General features: G+C 40.5%; 1 protein-coding gene and 1 pseudogene across 1 annotated transcript in view; both read right to left on the minus strand.

The window, feature by feature from the left end:
- Positions 1 to 7,750: 7,750 nt before the first annotated feature.
- The window catches only part of SLC10A1 (solute carrier family 10 (sodium/bile acid cotransporter), member 1), a 67,298-nt gene continuing 54,354 nt past the window's right edge, over positions 7,751 to 20,694 (minus strand). The window contains exons 4-5 of the mRNA XM_006865617.1: positions 16,528 to 16,724; positions 7,751 to 7,833 (exon numbers count right to left, since the gene is read on the minus strand). Of these exons, the coding sequence (XP_006865679.1) occupies positions 7,751 to 7,833; positions 16,528 to 16,724 (280 nt within the window). The remainder of the gene's footprint in view (positions 7,834 to 16,527; positions 16,725 to 20,694) is intronic.
- On the minus strand, positions 10,704 to 11,596 carry LOC102833141 (annotated as a pseudogene).

Below are 20,694 nucleotides of genomic sequence, written 5' to 3' on the forward strand. Positions count from 1 at the left end.
CACCCAATGTAGGGTTTGAAGGAGCAGCTGGTGAGCTTGAACCACCGACCTTGCATTTAAAACTACTGCAGTCTGACACATTAGCCCACAGTGCCACACTGGGTGGGCACAGTAGTCTCCTGTTGGGTGGGGCAGGAAGAAGAAAACAGACTGTAAAAAGTGAAAGGTGGGAGAGGGAAATAAAACTAGAAAATAGAAAAAAATAAAACTAGGGATAGGAAAGAAGAAATGAGAAAATGTAATAAAGAAAAAGAAGATAACAGGAATCTGGAGAAAATACAAATAAGTAAAATGACAAAAAACCAGGAATGGAAAGGGCCCAAAGAAGAAACGGGTTGATCCAAGTTGGAGTTCCTGTAGGCCTAGGTGGTGGTCAGGACATCTAATCTGAAAGCCAGGGTATTAAATTCCCAGAAGGAATTATTTCAGGCCCAGAGGGCAGCTGGAGGTTGAATGGCTGGTATGAGAGTTCCTGCTTGTCCAGGACCGGTTGGGGACTGGCTCTGCAAGTTCTTCAGGTCTCAAGGAATTCATCTGCCTCTAGGTGCTGGAGTGGTGGTCCCACTGCCCCACTTAGTGGTGTGGCTGATTGAGTAAAGATTGTGCAAGGGCTAGATGAAGGTTGGCTACATCTGTGGTCACCAGGAGAGTTAGGGAATGAGAGAATCTCACTGTCTTGTTGCCAACCACCAGTATGCATCTGAACCATAAAGTTCAAGATGGTGGTGCCAAGTTAGATAAGCCAACAGTTTACCTATCTGCCTTCTGTGTTGCTGTCCCTTATTTTCTTAGTTAATATTCAGTCCACTTACTCTCAGGAAGCTCAGGGGTCCCATGATTATCATGTTTCATTTGGTTTCATATCTTTGTTGTAGAGGATCTAGTAGTGAGTGTGTCTGTGTATTCCTCCATTTTGCCGGAAGTCTCACTATGTTTCAGAGGCGTTGGTTCTTTGTCTTTCTCATTGTCCAACTTTCATATACATTCAAGAGGTGACTGAAAATACCATGGCTTAGGTCAGCTGTACCTTAGTCTTCAAAGTGACATCTTTGCTGTTTTAATACTTAAAAGAGGTCTTTAGCAGCAGGTTTGCCCACTGCAATATGTCGTTTGATTTTTTTTTGACTGCTGCTTTATGAGCAATGATTGAATTTACTTGGGTAAATTGAAATCCTTGGCAACTTCAGTCTTTTTTGTTTTATCCTGATGTTTGCTTATTGGTGCAGTTGTGAAGATTTTTTGTTGTGAAGACATACTGAAGTCTAGTCTGAACTTCATCAGTAATTCATTCAGATTCTCCTTAAAAGAATCTGCATATTGCAGGTTGTTAACTGAGTGGTCACCAATTCCGATACCTGTTTATTCATGTAGCCAGCCCAGCATGCCGATTGAGTAAGTATGATGAAATTAATATAACCCTGATGCACATCCACACAGTATTCCCTTGTTCTTTTTGAACAACTGCCTGTAAATTTATGTACAGGTTCTGCATGAACACAAAGGGTTTTGGAATTCCCATTCTTTGCAATGTGTTCCATAGTTCGAAGTGTTTTGCTTCAGGATAGATCTGGAAATGTTCTTTTTGATAGTGAATGTGACACCATTCCTTTTCAATTAGTCATTCCTGCCATAATAGTTAAGCTAACAATGCTTAGCTTAAATACAATGTCTACAACCATTGCATTTCATTTTTCACAGCTTAAAATTTCCCTAGAGTCATACTTTGTACATTCCGTGTTCTGATTATTAATGTATGTTTGCAGCTATTCTTAATATGACTCTTGCCTGAAAGTTTTACTCCATATCGAGTTCAATTCTTTGACCCTTTCTCAGTCATTTCTTGAATACCTTCCAACCCAAGGGGCTCATCTTGCACTACACCAGTGTTCTGCTGCTATTCACAAAGCTTTCACAGGTCAGTTTCTAAAGAAGTAGATTGCCAGATAATTCTTTTAGTCTGTGTTATCTGGAAGCTCCTTTGAAAATTGTCCACCAAAGGTGACCCTGCTAATACTTGAAAACCGGTGCATAGCTTGCAGCATCTCGGCCACATGCAAACCATCACAGTATGACAAATTGGCAGATAGTGGTGGGGACTGGTATTAGAATTTAGGAAATCTGGTTAAACATAAAATTCATGTTTAACTTTATTAGTTTATTATTTTCCTGTCTTAGCATTGCAGAATTCTAGAAGGTGGAATTGGAAGTACTAGAGAAGTGTATCATTTCATTTCCCCAATGTGGGGAGTGGGAATCTCCGTTTTGGGGTAAATTTTTGGTAACCTTGAATAAAAGGCATTTTCTACAGTATATAGATTGTAAAGTTTATGCACTGAAATTGTAAAGCTGTTCCTTTATATTTTATAGAAGAGGCTAATTCTACTGGGGGTTTGTATGGCCTATCTTTTTCCTTGGATGAAGGGAACAGGGCTTGTTTAAATCTTAATTTCAGAACCTAAGGTCTGAAGGCCATACAGACAGCCAAAGTCATCTTGATTGGTATTTTGGAAGCTGCTAATAGAGTTTGGCTTCTTAAATATGGGGTAACTTAGGGCAATATTCCATGTACTTTTTTTTTTTTTTTGACAGTTTTTTTTATCAGTTGACATTTTCATTTTTTAAAATTTTCTCCTAAATAAGTAAATATGAGAGATGCTGCTTCTACTATGATAAACATTTATTAGATAGGAAATTAAGAATGCCTTTCATGGAAAAATGGCAAACAGATGATGTGTTACATTCCAAAAGTAATAGGTAGATTGTTAGAGCTCATACATTAACCTCACATCCAGAAGCCAAAAGGCTGTAGAGCAGGAGGAGCGTAGATCTAATCCCAAACAAAATTTTAGGGCTAACCTTTTTAGGACACAGCACAACCAGTTTTCCATACATTCCTTTCATCTAATTCTGCTATGGAAAATTTAAGAGTAATATGTGAGGAGGCTTCAGAAAGTTCTTGGAAAGATGGAATTGAAGGATGATGGAATTTCCCCACAAATTTGTTGAAGCCCCTTATGTCTCAAGTTCAACCCTTGTTGGAGCTGTCAATTGATTTGTTTGACTCAGCAAACCTGGTACGAATCAGGCTGTGAATCACAAGGTCAGCAGTTCAAAACTACCAGCTTATTCCGTGGCAGAAAAATGAGCTTTCTGCTCCTGTAAAGATTTACAGCTTTGGAAACCCTGTACAGAGTCACTAAGAGTTGGACAGCACATCACCACCACCCCATTTGATGTAGAACTGCAGCATCAGGTTCTCTTGGCTGTAATCTTGACAGAAGCTGGTCTTCGGGTCTTTTTCCCACAGAGTCACTGGGTGGGTTCAAACCATCAACCTTTTGGTTAGAAGCCAGGTTCAGCCTTGCTTTCCTCAAAATTATACATAGGCCTGGTGTGCTGTAGGATAAGCACTGGACTGCACGTTGCTTTGAATGGCAAGGTTGATTTAAACTCACCAGCCACTCCTTGGAAACCCTATACAGGTCAGTATGAGTTGGACTGGATGGCACTTAACAACTAACTATATACATACACACACGTATTAAGTTTTTATTGTGAATTGGGTGAAGATTTTAGAGCAGATCAGTTTCCCATTCAACAATTCATACACATTTTGTTTCTCATAGATTACAATCCCCACAATGCAACATAACTTGTCATATTTGCTTCTTGTGTTTTGTTTTCATTCCTCCTTTCTTAACCCTTCTGAACCTCCCTTGTTAACCCCTTTGCCCATTTGATCTAAAATGGTTTATTTTTCTAAGGTGTGTGTACATTCCCAGTGTTATTTCCCCATATATACTTGTTTGGTGTGGTGCTGTGGGTTAATGCGCTGGACTGCAAGGTTGCTATGAACAGCAAGGTCTGTGGTTCAAGCTCACCATCTGCACCTTGGAAACCTTATATAGGGTCACTATGGGTTGGAACTGACTTGGCAACAAACTTGTTCTTATACTTTTTTCTATTACTTTGTTCTAGTTAACCAAGCCTCTTAGCAGATGATCTCAGCTAATTATTGGAGAAAACAAGTTTGAATAGATGGCATTAATATGGATATACTATGCAAATTATAAGTAGTAGGTATTTTCACACGTTTGCATTATGAGAGGGTATTACTGACCCAAATCAGTGATTCTTAAACTTGTTCTGGTGCTGGAAGTACAGGCATGTGTTACTTAACCATTCACAATACAGCCTATGAAATAGGACGTTACGTGGTTTGGCTGATGTTTGAACACCATACTTTGAGAACAGATATGCCTGTATCATTTACTTCTTTTCCACCTTCATGTTTTATAACCTGTTCACTTCTAAACATTTCTCCTTTGCCTCTTTCTGCAATTAATAGTACTGGTTTTGCTGCATTTGGGAACCCTGATGTACTTTATGGTAATATTTTTAAAAGACAATTAAACGGAGGTAATACTATAACATTCGAGATAGACAGTACCCAAGATTGGCATGCAGTTATGATGTAAACTGTTTACCTTTAAGTAGGGAAAGTTCACTTTAACAATAGAACACTACTGTTCATATCTAAGCCAGTAACATGTTTATTATATGACTATCAGACATACTGGAGTCCTGGTGTGGTGCTGTGGGTTAATACATCAGACTGCAAAGCTGTTTGAACTGCAAGTTGGGCAGTTCAAGCTCACCAGCTGCTCCTCAGAAACCCTATACAGGGTCGCCATGGGTCGGAACTGACTCTACAGCACTAAACAACAATAGCATCAGACATACTGAACAGTACAGAAAGCATCAAAAGATGATCCAGAGTCACTGTTAAGCCATTTTAGGAGGTAGCATACCAGAGGCCTACTGACTAGAACTATTTGAATGTCCATTATAAGAGAGATAGTAAAACAATGGGAAAATTGATTAACAATAACTTTAATATCACAAGTAAAAATTTGCTGAAGATAATTCAAAACTGATGCAGCAGTACACTGACATAGAACTGCCAAAAACCACAGAACTGCTGGATTCAGAGGAGGACGTGGGATGGGGAATATCATTGCTCATGTCAGCTGGATTTTGGCTGAAAGCAGAGAATACCAGAAAGGTATTAAGTGTTTTATTGACTGTGCAAAAGCATTTGACTGTGGATCATGACAAGTTATGGGTAACATTGTGAAGCATGGGGATTCCAGAACACTTAATTGTGGGTTAATGTGCTGGACTGCAAGCTGGTTGAACCACAAGGTCTGTGGTTTAAGTTCACCATCCACGCCTCTGAAACCCTTTACAGGGTTGCTATGACTTGGAACCAACTTGATGGCACTTAACAATAACAAAACCGGTAGGTATGTAGACCAAGAGGGAATCTTTTAAACAGAAGAAACGGACACTTCTTGTTTTAAAAACAAGAAAAGTATATACTTCAGGGTTGTATCACCTCATCATACTTCCTCATCTGAGAACAAATAGTATGAGAAGTCAGATTCTATGAAAAAGACATGGCATAAGGATTAGGAAGACAGACTCATTAAAAACCTGTGATATGCAGATGACACAACCTTGCTGAAAGTAAACAAGCATTTCATTGATAAAAATCAAAGACTACAGTCTTCAGAATGGATAACACGTCAATATAAAGAAAACATCCTCACAACTGGATTAATAAGCAACATTATAATAAACGGAGAAAAAATTGGAAGTTTTCAAGAAATGAATTTTGCTTGGATCCACAATCAATGCCTATGGAAGCACCAGTCAGGTAATCAAAGGTATTGCATTGTGCAAGTCTGTTGCAAAAGATCTCTCTAAATGGTTAAAAAGCAAATATGCTACTTTAATGACTAAGATGCATCTGACCCAAACCATGGTATTTCCACACCTCATATGCATATGATCAGTAACGATGGTACTGAAGGAAGAAGTCCAAGGTGCACTGAAAGCATTGGCAAAGAACCAGGTGTCAGGAATTGATGGAATACAAATAGAAATCTTTCAACAAACTGATGTAACACTGGAGGCGTTCACTCATCTATGCCAAGGAATTTGGAAGACAGCTATCTACCTGGCCATCCACATTTGGATCCAAAGAGGGATGATCCAACAGAATGCAAAAATCATTGAACAATATCGTTAATATCACATGCTAGTAAAATTTTGTTGAAAATAATTAAAAAATGGCTGCAACAGGAAACTTCCAGAAACTCAAGCTGGATTCAGAAGAGGACATGGGACTAGGGGTATCATTGCTTATGTCAGATGGATTTTAGCTGAAAGCAGAGAATACCAGAAAGACATTAATCTGTGCTTTATTGATCATGCAGTTGTGTGGATCATGACAAGCTATGGACAACATTTTAAAGAATGGGTATTTCAGAACATTTTATTGTGTTCATGAACATATAGACCCAAGAGTCAATCATTCAAACAGGACAAGGGGGTACAGAATGGTTTAAAAACACGGAATGTGTGTTCCTGGCCTGTATTCTTTCACCATACTTATTCAATCTGTATGCGAGCAAATAATCTGAGAAGTTGGATTATATGAAGAAGAGCATGGCATCAGGATTGGAGGAAGACTCATTAAAAACCTGCAATATGCAGATGATACAATCTTGCTTGCTGAAAGTGAAGAAGAGGACTTAAAATAGTTCATGATAAAGATCAAAGACCACAGTTTCAGTCTGAATTGCACCTCAATATAAGAAAACAAACATTATTTCAACTGGACTAATAAATAGCAGCATGATACATGGAGAAAAGTTTGAATTAGTCAAGGACTTCATTTTGCTTGTATCTACAATCAACACTCATGGTAGCATCAGTCAAGAAATCAAATGATATATTGCAAAACCTCTTTAAAGTGTTGAAGAACAAAGATAGTTTGCAGACTAAGGTGCACCTGATCCAAACCATGGTATTTTCGGTAGCCTTATATGCATGTGAAGGCTGGACAATGAATAAGACCGTAGAAGTACTGATGCATTTGTGTTATGGTGCTGGAGAAGAATATTGAATGTACCAAGGACTGCCAGAAAAACAAGTTGTCTTGGAAGAAGTGAAGCCAGGATGATGAGACTTCATCTCTCACACTTCGGACATATTATCAGGATGAATCAGTCTCTGGAGAAGGACATGCTTGGTACAGTGGAGGGTCAGCGAAAAAGAGGAAGACCCCTAGCAAGATGGATTGACACAATGACAGCAACAATGGGCTCAAGTTATAACAACAATTGTGAGGCTTGCGCAGGTCCGGACAGCATTTCTTTCTGTTGTGCATGGGGTCACTGAGTCAGAACCAACTTGATGGCACGTAACAACAATGCATATAAAAAGCTGGACAATAAGTAAGACTGAAGAAGAATTGATGCTTTGGAATTATGGTTTTGACAAAGAACATAACATGGGTTGCCAGAAGAATGAACAAATCTGTCTTGGAAGAAGTACAACCACACTTTTTCTTAGAGGGAGGATGGTGAGACTTCATCTCAGGTACTTTGGACATGTTATCAGGAGGGACCAGTTCCTGGAGAAGGTGACATGTTTGGTAAAGCTGAGAATCAGTGAAAAAGAGGAAGGTTGTTAAGAAGATGGATTGAGAGAGTGGCTGTACTAATGGGTTCAAACTTCACCATTGTGAGGATGGCCCAGGATCAGGCAGTAGTTCATTCTGTTTACAGAGTTGTCCTGAGCCAAAACTGATCCAATAGCACCAAATAACAACTATCAAGACATTTGTATTATAGGTTATGTATGTACTGTACATTATGATACACACACACACATACCATCTTTATTTTACCATTGTGCCATTTCCCAGAGCTGTTGGAATGGTTTCTTCCTTTGTAGCAGCTGTGTAGATCATTTTTGTTTTATCTATAAAGGTATAAAAGAAAACAATAGTTAATACAAAACTTCCTGATTCTGGAAAACAATACCAATGTACCCCTAGGATATGCTGATATATGGATTTTGTTTTTATCATCTGTCCACCATTTATTTTTTGCTTTCCCAACGTCCCTAATAGTAATATGAAGGGCCTTCAAAAGTTTATGGGAAAATAGAATTTTTTATATGAACTTTTTGAGTTCTCTGGTACTAGTAATGAAAGGTCCATCTGCTTCCTTGCACATAAACAATAGGGGAAATATTGAATATAACATGGGTTATATATAAACAAAGATGACTTGCATTTTGGGAGTAAGGAGGGCTAGAGAAAAGCTTTAGGGGAGGGAGTCTTCCTGAGTGAGAACTCCTGCCCTCCTTGGGTCTGAAAGTGTTCTTTGGTCTATTATTCCTGTCATGACTCCATAAAGGAGCTAGGAAGACAGGAGTCAGGGCTCACCTTTTCTGTTTCCATTATCTGGTAGAATCGTTCAGGAATCAAAACCTTTTTTTGTTGTTGTTGGAATCAATATGAATTTTTATTAACACGTATTTGTTAAAGTGTGTACAAACCAAAACCTTCCTGTGTTTTAAAATATTCATCATTACAAACATACAAAGAAACAAGGTTTTACGAAAAGTTGCGTACTCAGTTTCATGGTAAAACAGTGCCATGATTTTTAGAAACCAAAATTTTCTAGACTGAGGTCTCTCCTTCCCTTTTTTGAATTTATGCAACGTTAGAAAATGTGTGGATTTGCTTTAATATATTAAATGCCACGGCATTAAAAAAGATTTAGTATAAAACTTTGTGTGTGTTTATATTGTCGTACTTCATGTAACAGAACTTCTCAGTCTTCAAAACAAAAAAAGGAAACCCAAAATACATGATTGTTTTGTTTTAAATCTTTGCCCCGTACTCAATGCATCTGAAAAATATGATCTGATCCTGACAGCAGATCATTACCTAAAAGTTTCTCATTTAAAAAGCTACAAAACTAGTTAATATTGCTGTTTCCCTTGCTTAGAAGGGAAAATCACATTCCCTAGGGAGTCCTGGTGTGGTGCTGTGGGTTAGTGTGCCAGACTGCAAAGCCATTTGAACTGCAAGGTCAGTGGTTCAAGCTCACCAGCTGCTCCTTGGAAACCCTATATACAGGGTCGCTATGGGTCAGAATTGACTCAACTAGGGTGATATATGTGCAACATGGTCCATTGTTCCTCTTATCAAAAGGAAGCCATCCACTTCCACATCTCTGTCCAATTATGTGCATGGTTCCAATTGTGAGAATGCTATCACAAATGATAGTGCAATTTGCTTCTTGGAAATGCTAAGCAAATTAAACGTTGCTATAATTTTGGTGGGATGAGGTACATATGTCATTTGCCCTCATGATTACCTCTAACTCTAGTATCCCCCATGGGATAATGATTCTAAAGGTGCTGGTTTTGCTAAGTTTCATGGCACACCACACATCCCTAGTCTGGACTAGTCTTTCACAAACAAGACAGAGGACCTAAAAATATGGCTAGTAATGCAAATCTATCCCCACTTCTGGAAAAAGTAAATCCATATGCCTACTGACAGGGGTTAAGAAGGGAAGCACAGGGCACACACAATTCTGGCTGTGACCAAGCGGTTCCTGAGAAGTGCCTGTCTTCAGTGCATTCCCATCAAACAGAATGTAAAGGCCTGGGTGGGTGAGGCCTGGGGAGGAGGTAAAGTGATATCCTTTCTCTCAAATGAACTCATAGTCCTTACTGAGTAGTTCATTCGGACCCCAGAAATGCTCTGTAGTTCAAATATTGTCCTATTTTGAATCTGTTCATATGAAAAAAATGCTCACAGTAGCACAGTAACAAGTTATATGAGCAAATAAAGGGTATATATATACATATATGTATAAAAGAAAGTGGCAGTGTGAGAATTTAAAATCAAGCATGTAAAACAACTAGGAAAAGGGAGGGGGAGTGTCCAGTACAAACTGGACAACCCTTCTTTCTGCCTTTACTTAAAAAGACAAAGACTGTTCATCAAATCGTTGCTATCTCCCTTAAGTAGCTCCTTAAATGCTCTTCCAAGAAATCTTCCAAAGGCACTTCACTCCATACTTGTTATGCATTAAATTGTTCTACCTTAGCAATCAGTTTTTAAGACTCTAAGGTAACAAGAAAGATCTGGTTCTTAATAAAAGCTGGAAAGTAGGACTATTTTTTCAAGAGGCATCAATTTATAAGAACAAGCTAGACTACCATTATTCCTTTATTGAGAAAAAGTTTCTTTTTTAAAAAAAACAAAAACCAAAAAAACTCTGGCTATACACAGTACAAGGCTCATACATAATATACTTGGAAAAAAAATACTCAAGAATGTACCCTGAAGCAAAAGGTTTATTGGAGAGAGAAAGCCTCTTCCATTTTACCGTGTCTTAAAGTGGTAGTCAGAGGGTGGCAGTGATATGTAATTAATGCCAAAATATTTGCTTATGGGTATGGCAGGATAGGGGAAAAAGTTATTCTGCACATAATTATGAGCAGTGAACACCACAAATAAAACATCACCAAAACAACAACAACAACAACAAAAAAACCCCAACAAACCTAAGGAGTAGTACCAAGAGTGAAAGACAAAGAACGAGAGATTCAAACTCCACACACATTCAACATGCGGTCCTAGCGCAGCACAAACCAGTTGTTCCCATCCAGATAGCCCACTGCAGTCAATCGCACGAGGAAGATTACTGTAATGAAATAGAGATTTCTTAAGAAAGCTTGCAACTCCCAGAACAGCTGGAGAACAGTTAGTTCTCCAACCCCAAACCAGCACTCCATCAGCTGTTGCTGGGTAGTCTGGTGGTCTCTCACAGAAAAGTTACAGCACCTGAGTTTTTGGACTTTTTACTCTTGGACAAGGCAGCTGCCTGCTTCAGAAGTTCTCAGTTTATGGCCTGCAACTGTTCTGTAATTTCTTTGTGGGTTTTCTCCATCTGGTTCATTTTGGCTCTCATCTGAGACTCCTGGTACTGAAAACCAGCCTTCAACTCTGTAATCTTCTTTTCTTTCTCTAAAATCATTTGATCCTTTTGATGCAGCATCTTCTTAAGAGTGACCACTTCTTCCTTTAGTTGGGCAATGATGATAAAGTGGTCAGTGCCTGATGAGTCCAGAGCCAGGTCTGGGGAAAAGCTGTCTCCATGGTTGTAATTGACTCAAACTTGGACTTTGGGATTTCATTTTGGATTGAAGATGTACAAAGTGTTTTCTGGCTGTTGTAATGAGCAATGCCACTATAGTGGTGACTGTACTGCTCCTTCTCCTGGTGGCCAGTCTGGCTGTTTGGTCTTCTGAAGGACCCATTTGTAAGAGAGAGTGCACAGCCAACACAGCAATTTCCATCTACCTTCTTTCTATCGTCTTTCCTGTCAAATGCACATTGTTGCTTGCACTATTCACAAGAATATGGTGGTCTATACTTTTTCTCTGAATTTGTACGGCACTGGCACTTATTGCCAATAAATGCTGCAATTATGTTGCAGTACTGACAAGGCTTGGGCATTCCATACAACTGCACATTCTGAACACATTTCTTGCATACTGTGTTGGTTTTACTCTCCTGCTGGTACTCAGTCCTGCAGTAGGTGCACTTCACAACAGGGTGTGCAATCTGACATTCCTTGCACAGCTGCTGCCCCTGAGACAGCGCCTTGAAGGGGAAGCACTGGTGGCACTTGGTGCAGGAGTAGAGTGCCGCCATGTCCAGCTCAGGCTGTGTTCACCACCCCACTGGGGGCCCGCTGCTTTATCTGACAGTCTGAAGCACAATCTCAGGAATCAAAAGCTTTTGTGACAGATTCTTCATCCTGTACATAGCTGTTTGGAATCCTTACGATCCATTAGCTCCAAAGAAATAAGCCACTTTAGCTTAGTTTTACAACTGCTTCCCCTTCGTCTTCTGATATGTGTTATGAGGGAAGTTCTTTTTAGGTCTTGAGAGTGTGGGGACTCTTAGTATCAGCCTCTTGAGTGCATTCAAACTTAGAACCAGGGAGCCTTCTCTCCCATTTGTTCTTGGAGGCAGCTGTGGAGTGGGAGGGCTAATTAGACAACAAATGTCCAAACTTCTTTCAGAGAAGTGTCCTGCTAGAGTCTTTCCCATGAATCCACTGTAGTTTTAAACCAAAGCTGCCGAAATGGCTCTGGAGTATGATCAGGATTTATGTTTTGTTTTTAACTCCTCGACCAAGATTTTTGGGTAATCGCAAGGGGCAGAGAATCCCCCTTTACAACTGTTGTTCTTAAGTGCCATCGAGTCATTACCAACTCATAGCAACCCTGTATTGGGTTTTCGAGAAGCAGCTGGTGAGCTTGAACTGCTGACCTTGTGGTTCAAAGCGACCTGGCTGTCCAGCGCACTAACCCACAGTGCTACACCAGAACTCCATCCCTTTACAACTGTAAGATACTAAATGCCATCAGCGGAAGCTGTGACTGTCTTATAGAGTATAAGCTACAATCTTCAGGGTCTAGAAAGGGTTTTTAAGTGGTCCTCAGTTACTTTCATGGGAAATAGGCAGTTGAAGGATTTGGTTAAGTGATTTGTTGCTATCCAGCCAGGTCTGATTCATAGTGATCCTATGTACAATAGAACAAAATACTGCCTGGTCCTCTGCCATCCCACAGTAATTGATATGTTTGAGTCTGTGGTTGGCAGGCACTCTGTAAATTCATTTCGTTGAGGGTTTTTTTGTTTTTTTGCTAATCATCTACTTTACGGAGCCATGATGTTCTTCTCCAAGAACTGGTCCCTTGTGACGACATGCTTAAGGTACATGAGATGAAGTGTGGTCATCTTCCCTTCTAAGGAGCATTCTGGCTGTACTCCTTCCAAGACAGATTTTTTTGTTCTTCTGGTGGCCCATGGTATATTCAATAATCTTTACCAAAACCATAATTCAAAGGCATGATTACATTTTTGGTTTACCTTTGTCATTGTCCAGCTTTCACTTGAATATGAAATGAAACTACCATAGTTTGGGTCAGATACATCTTAGTCTTCAAAGTGGCACTTTAAAAAGATCTTTTATAGCAGATTTGCCCAATTCAATACATTGTTTCAATTCCTGACTGTTCCTGCCATAGGTGTTCATTGTGGATTCAAGTAAAATGAAATCCTTGTAAGTCTTTTCTCCGTTTACTATGATGCTGCGTATTGGTCTAGTTGATTAATAGCCAAGTGATTAGGAATAATATAATAGTGCTTTAGAGTTATAAACTACTTAAACGTGTCACCAAATAAGGTTGGGTTTCTTGGATTAAAAAAAGAGAAAAGAATGGTAGCTATAAAGATGGTTTGGGGGCAGCATCTGACCTCCTCTGACTCCAACAGTAGGAAGAAGGAGAATCCATCAGCATCAGTTCTTGGCCTGTTCCTATGAGGTTGAAATCAGACATGCATCCACCCTCCAGTCTTCTTTACCACTTGGACACCAGCTATCCCTCCCACAGCACTCTCTACTGCTCTGGCTTCAGTCCTTCATTGAGAAGGCCACTCAGGACACAGACCGCACATGATTATGGGGTCTCTTGGGGGAATTGAACAGGCTACAATTAAGAATCAGAAATATTCAGGATATATTTCTTTGGTCAGAACAACATCTCTACTGTGCCCATAGTCTGAGCCTCTGCCTGCTTGCTCTCTGCTGATAAATGTCTAAAGGACACTCCAGTCCTCTGTAAGCCTCAGCCTGAAGGTGCTCGGCTCTAGTTCCATGGCTCAGCAAACCTAAATCCCCAATTAAATGCCTGGAGGCACCCTACTCCACAAGCCAGCCTCCTGCCTGAAAACACTTAGTGTTCTTCACTCCCTGGACCGGAAAGCCCACTGCTCTGTCCTATGCTCTGGCTCTGCTGCTGCTGCCCCTCTGCCACTCCTCTGCTGCTTCTCTGGTGTCACAGCCTTCTTGGATTGAGAAGGTACAACATGCAGGGATCTTGGGGTCCAAAGGATGCGCTCTACTCTTGGCTCTTGTTCCTTGATGGTAGTGAGACCCCCTCTACTGCTGCTGGGAAGACTCATTTTATACCCAGCTGGATGGCAGGAGAAAGAAGAGACTTTTTGCTCCCACAAAGATTTACAGTCTCAGAAACCTTATTATACACATTCACTGTAAGTTGGAAGTGACTCGATGGCACGTAGCAACAACAACAGGATGGCAAAATTAGCCAATCCTGTTATTAGATTTCCAAGTCTTCACAATCAAATTTAACCCTGCTAAATAATCACAAACAATGCTATAAGCATCTTTCCCCACCTTCTCTTACCCAGACCAATTAAGAAAAAAGTAGCTTGGTGGAAGTTACAAAGACAGACATACTAAATAATTCACTGCACTGCCGTAGCTATTTGGGATTAACTACTTTGAATCTGCTGGTTAATGTGCTGGTTAATGTGCTGGAATGCAAAGTTGGTTTGAACTGTAAGGTCAGTTGTTCAAACTCCCAGCCACTCCTTGGAAACTCTACAGGGTCGCTGTGGGTTGGAACTGACTCGACAGCACTTAACAACAGCAACAACAACTGCTTGATGATTTATAGTGTAACCAGAGTTGAAGAATCAGTTTGGATTTGGGTTTTTAGGCCTCATTGCTTTAACATGCTTCCCTTCATATGGGAATGCGAGTGCAGAGACTCAGACCTGGTTCCAGAACATGAGAAGCAGTTCCTGAAGAACACAGACACTTCCCCGACACTTTGTTCACATAACTAATCATAACATAAAATGATAATGCCCAAGGCAGTTCTGTCCTATTTCCTTATTCTGAGTCCTACATGGTCTCCCCACTTGTTGCTGTTGTTAGGTGCTGTTGAGCTGATTCTGACCATAGCAACCTTTCTGTACACCAGAATGAAACACTGCCTAGTCCTGCACCATCCTCACAAGTGTTGTTCCATTTGAGCCCATTGCTGCTGCTACTGTGTCAATCAGTGTCATTGGGGGTCTTCATTTTCGCTGACCATTCACTTTACCAAGCATGATGTCCTTCTCCAGGGATTGAGTCCTCCTGACAACAGCCCAAAGAATGAGAGAAAAAATCTCGTCATCCTGGCTTCTCAGGAGCATTCTGTCTGTACTTCCAACACGTATTGGTTTGCTCTTCTGGCAGTCTCTGTGGTGTTTTCAATATTCCTCACCAATGCTTGATTATTCTACAATCTTCCTTATTCACTGTCTGACTTTCACATGTGTATTAGTCTATTGAAAATACCATGGCTTGGGTCAGGTGCACCTTAGTCCTGAAAATGACATCTTTGCTCTTTAACACTTTAAAGAGCTCTTTTGCCTAATGCAATATGTCATTTGATTTATTGACTACTGCTTCCATGAACGTTGATTGGATCCAAGCAAAATGCCCTTTTCTCCATTTATCATGATGTTATTTAATGGACAAGCTATGAGGATTTGCTTTTCTTTGCATTCAGGTGTAACCCATACTGAAGGCTGTAGTCTTTGATCTTCATCAGTATTTTGTCTTCTTGGCTTCCAGCAAGCAAGGTTCTGTTATCTGCATATGTTGTTATTAAGTGCCATCGAGTCAGTTCAGACTCATATTGACCATGTATAGGGTTTCCAAGGAGTGGCTGGTGGATTTGAACAGCCTACCTTGTGGTTAGCAGTCCAGTGCTTATCCTACAGTTTCACAGCAGGATTCTGAAGAAGTTGGTAGAATTCTTCAATTTCATCATAACTGACTTTAGTGTTTGGTGCATAAAATTGGAAAAATAGTGGTATTAACTGGTTTTCTTTGTAGGTATATGAATATTATCCTATCATAGACAGCATTGTATGTCAAGATAAATTTTGAAAATTTTTTTCATGATGAATGTGACACCATTCCTCTTCAATTTGATATTCTCTGCATAGTAAACCATATAATTGTTTGTTTAAAAATGGCCAATACTATCTATGCTTTCCATATCATTTTTGACTACTTCCAATTTTCTTAAATTCATACTTTGGACAACCCACATTCCAATTAAAGGATATTTTCAGCTATTTCCTTCCACTTTCAGTTGTGCCACATCAGCAAATGAAAGTCTGGAAAACTTTCATTTCATTCAAAAATTCATGTCATTAAGGTCAACTCTACTTTGAGGAGAGTTGTATTTGAGTGCCTTCCAACCTGAGAGGCTCATCTTCTGGCATTATATAAGACAATGTTTTGCTGCTGTTCATACGGTTTCCAGTGGCTAACCATTCAGAAGTGGTTTGCTTCTCCTTCTTCCTAGTCTGTCTTAGTCTTGAAGCTTTGCTGAAACCTGTCCACCACGGGTGACCTTGCTGGTATTTACAAATACTTCTGGCATCACAACAAGCTGCACACAAGCTTCCACAGTATGACAAATTGACAGACAAGTGGTGGTCTCCCCATATAGACAAAGCAAACATTGCTACAATTCCACGAGGCACTGCACCCATTTTGATTATCCCAGCTGGAATGCAGAAATGGAGGCAGTTAATAAAAGTAGTCCTTGACTCTTTAAGGCCCCTTGTACAATTCTTGATGCTACCTGGTTCCTAATGACTTCATAGGAGTCACCTGTCTGAAAGATCCCTGCTAGAGGATTACTGGCAAGATTAGGCTCAACATAGAAGCAGAAATCAGAAGGGGATGAATCAATGCTTACCTTTGGTAGGCTTGATTTTCTGGTAGCACCGAAAGATGGCAACAAACAGAAGACCTTCTCCAAGCTGGAAAATCATGTAGAGGAGAGGGAAGAAGAAAAGCGGTCCAATAACTTCAGGAGGAAAGGTCACATTGAGGATGGTGGAGCAGAGTTGAACATTTTGGCATCCGGTCTCCATGCTTACAGTGCGTCTGCACCTGTGCAGGTGACAAAACCAGCCCCATTTACCTTCAGGAAAGATGCCAAGTTGGCTTGTCCTTCCCAGTCTCCCTATCTCCCAGAGACTCTGGAAACCACTGAATGTGAGCCAGGTGTTTGGAATGCATGTGGATTCAAGAAAATCCAGACTGAGCTGTCTCTTAAAAACATTAATCTAGGTGGTGAATAGTAAATTCCTGTCAGAATTCTTGTAAGAGTTTTTCAGCAGCTTGGAAATGTGTGATTTTTCTGCTTTGTGGGATTGCTATATTGAAATCTAGAGAATGCTTGCCTGGTGAGGGATGGAAGTGAACCAAGGTTCTTTGGTTATGTTGGACTTACATGGTGGACAACTATCCAAAGTATTCAGGACCTTTTCCTGTCCCAAATGTTTCTGGCTCAGACATCATTAGGTCTAAAACATGTGATGATTTTTAAAAAGGACTCAAGTCAGCCCCATTTCTGGAAAACATTCTGTTGATTTTGCTTTATATTTTATGGGTTGAGGAATAGGATTAAAAAAAATGTTTTATTGTGAATTATGCGATAGTTTACATGGAAGAACATTAGTTTTACATTCATCCTATCGTATATCATTTCATTGCCATGGTTGCAATCCCCCCCATGCATCATCAACCAACCAAAGGGTATACACTACAAGACTGCCCCCTGGTCGTCAGCGCACAGCCCCTCTCCTTCTCTTGGTCTAAAGTCCTCAACTGCTCCATCTCTTCACGTCATCGTCTCTGCCTCCATTTCAGGCATCACTGCTTCTCTAGGTAGGGTCCTGCTCTTGACTCTTCTCCCTTGATGGTCCCAGGGACCTCCGCTCCTAGACTGAAAAGTTAATCACTCCCCTCCTTACTACAAGCGGTCCTGATAACAATTATTCATTATTGTATTACAAGAGACCCATCCACATTTCATTTCACCAGCCCCGCCTAGACAGATTGGATACTACTCAGTGGAAATTCTACCTTCCTTCACGCCCTCTGAATCTAGGTTCCCTCGTGAAAGCTTGTAAACCAGTCACTTCTTGCCTTTGTAGCACCCCCATTTTGGGTAGTCGATGTTCGGTTGCCTATCCCTGTTTACTCTGTGTATGGCGGGGGTGGGAATGATCCTTGCTGTAAGGATTTGTTCCCTCTTTTGAGCTACTGCATCCATAGGTGTAGGTCAAGTTCTATCAGATTATTCTTCTTTTCCTCTTCTTTCTTCTTCTGGTTGAGCTCTGATTATCCAGTCATTGAAGCCAGGTCAAGTGGGTATAATCTGCAAGTGTGGGTGTTCTTGTGTATATGTCCTCTTGTCTTATCAGCTGGACGCTTCACTCTCCACTCGAGTCCTCTGTGGCTATGCCACTGACTCTGGGCCACACTGCTGGCCAACCCAGGTTCACGGGAGTCTATTGAACATTGTAGGGCTTAGCTTGAAGCTTTATTGCTGTTTTTCCCTCATTTCCCCTTATCGGTGACGAATATGGTCACCAATCAGAGCGGGTATTCCCATTGAGACTTAGTCTTGAAAGGGGGTTTACACTGCGGGGACCCGATCACTTACCTTGATGTCTCCTAGGCAAGCAACTTGTTTGTTCTTGTAGTAACAGTTGATCTGCCTATATTGTTTTGTATTTTTCCTAGAGGTCTTTCTTTTAAGTAGTACCTTCTGTTCTAGCCACTCCAGGCTGGTCTGCTCATCCTTTCAAGTGGAAATTTCCCATCTCTGGATGAGGTTCAGGCTTCCACCTATAGTCTTATGTAATGCAGAGGCTCCGCAGGAAGCCTCCTTCACTGGGCATGTTGTAACCCCATTTTAGGTATGAGGAATAGGATTTTTATATTTACTGAATATACATTTAATATATTGTGTTGCAACTTAGTGTATTCAAATACGAGGGTAAATAAAAACTTATTGCTACAAAATCATAGAAACCTTTATTAAACAAAAAATCAAAATGTGAAACTATTATTTTTAGACATATCCTCCGTCTAGGTCTATGCATTTTTGGTACTGTTTCCATCTTTCTAACCCTTCCTTGGGGTCCTGGGGTGGTACTGCTAACCATAAGGTCTGTGCTTCAAACCTAGCAGTTGCTCCTCAGAAATCCTATACAGGGTCACTATGAGTTAGAACTGACTTGATGGGACTTAACAGCAGCAACAACAACCCTTCTTGAAGAATTCTGTGCTCTTATTCTTACACCATGTCAAAATGGCAGTTTGGACGTCCTCCAGGGACTCAAATTATATTCCTTTGAAATGTTCTTTGAGTTTGGCGAATGTGAAGAAATCTGAAGGGGTAAAATTAGTGCCATAGGGTGGATGTTGTTGTTAGGTGCCTTCGAGTCGGCACTGACTCATAGTGACCTGATGCACAGCAGAACGAAACAATGTCTGATCTCGGGCCAACCCCACTACCGTTGCCATACTTGAGTCCATCGATGCTGCCACCTGGCCAATCCATCTCACTGGGGGGTCTTCCTCTTTTCTCTGACCCTCCATCTTACCAAACATGATATCCTTCTCTAGCGACTGTTCCCTCCTGACAACATGTCCAAAGTCTGAGAGACGAAGTTTGGCCATCTTGGCCTCTAAGAGCACTCTGGCTGCACTTCTTCCAACACAGATCTGTTGGTTCTTTCGGCAGCCCATGGCACTTTCAATATTCTCCTCCAACACCGTAACTCAAAAGCACCAGTTCTTCTATGGTCTTCCTTATTCACTGTCCAGCTTTTGCATGCATATGAGGTTATTGAAAATACCATGGCTTGGGTCAGGCGCACTTTAGTCCTCAAGCTGACATCTTTGTCCTTCAACACTGTAAAAAGTTCCTGTGCAGAAGATTTGCCTAATGCAATATGTTGTCTGATCTCTTGACTGCTGCTTCCGTGAGTGTTGATAGTTGATCCAAGAAGAATGAAGTCCTTGACAACTTCAATCTTTTCTCCGTTGATAAGAATGTTGTTTATTGGTCCAGTGGTGAGGATTTTTGTTTTCTTGACATTGAGATGTAATCCATACTGAAAGCTGTGCTCTTTGATCTTCATCAGTAAATGTTTTAAGTCCTCTTCACTTTCAGCAAGCAAGGTTGTATCATCGGCATATCGCAGGTTGTTAATGAGTCTTCCTCCAATCCTGATGCCACATTTTTCTTCATAGAACCCAGCTTCTCGTATTATTTGCTCAGCATACAGGTTGAATAAGTATGATGAAAGAATACAACCTTGTCACATACCTTTAGGGTTTTCCAACAATGTTCTTGTAGGACATCCTTGCTACTCTCAAAGAATGAACAGGTGTATTGTGATGAAACAAAAATTCTTTGGTGCAACTCTTCTTCCCTTTTGGTCACCAATACAGCTTTCAATTTTCTGAAAACTTCTTATAATAAGCCTCCATTAACTTCCTTAGAGAAAATCTATAAAAATTACCCCTTTGGGATCCCCAAAACGTCTTACCATTACCTTTTGTGCTGGTCTCTCTGCTTTGAATTTAAGTGCCTCAACAGATACCCTCAGAAGTCACCATTTTGACTGAAGCTGTTTTTAAAGGCAACCTAGTGAAACTGCTACTGAGAGAACTTGTCTGTAGCCATCCACTGACTGCATAGGCAAGTTTCAACACATGTTATTTAGAATACACTCTTGTGTATATGAGTTAGAACCCTGGTAACAATACTTTTGGACTGACTCTCATAGTTGCTTCGTACTAACACAACCATCGCAGCATCTATTTTGAAGGATTCTATTGGATGACACTTGGTGGTGGAATCTTCTGTCATGGTCTATTTCACCCTGCCTTATGAAAATCGACACCACTGAATTATTATTGGCAAGCAGTTTGGTTTACTAGCACACCATGCGTTACATATATGTATGGTGTTGTTAAGTGCCCTCAAGTCGGTTCTAACACGTAGTGTTTCTGAGGAGCGGCTGGTGAGTTTGAACCACTGACCTTATGGTTCAAACCG

The sequence above is a fragment of the Chrysochloris asiatica genome, unplaced genomic scaffold, assembly GCF_000296735.1.
Source record: "Chrysochloris asiatica unplaced genomic scaffold, ChrAsi1.0 scaffold00079, whole genome shotgun sequence".
In the NCBI taxonomy this organism is placed as follows: domain Eukaryota; kingdom Metazoa; phylum Chordata; class Mammalia; order Afrosoricida; family Chrysochloridae; genus Chrysochloris; species Chrysochloris asiatica.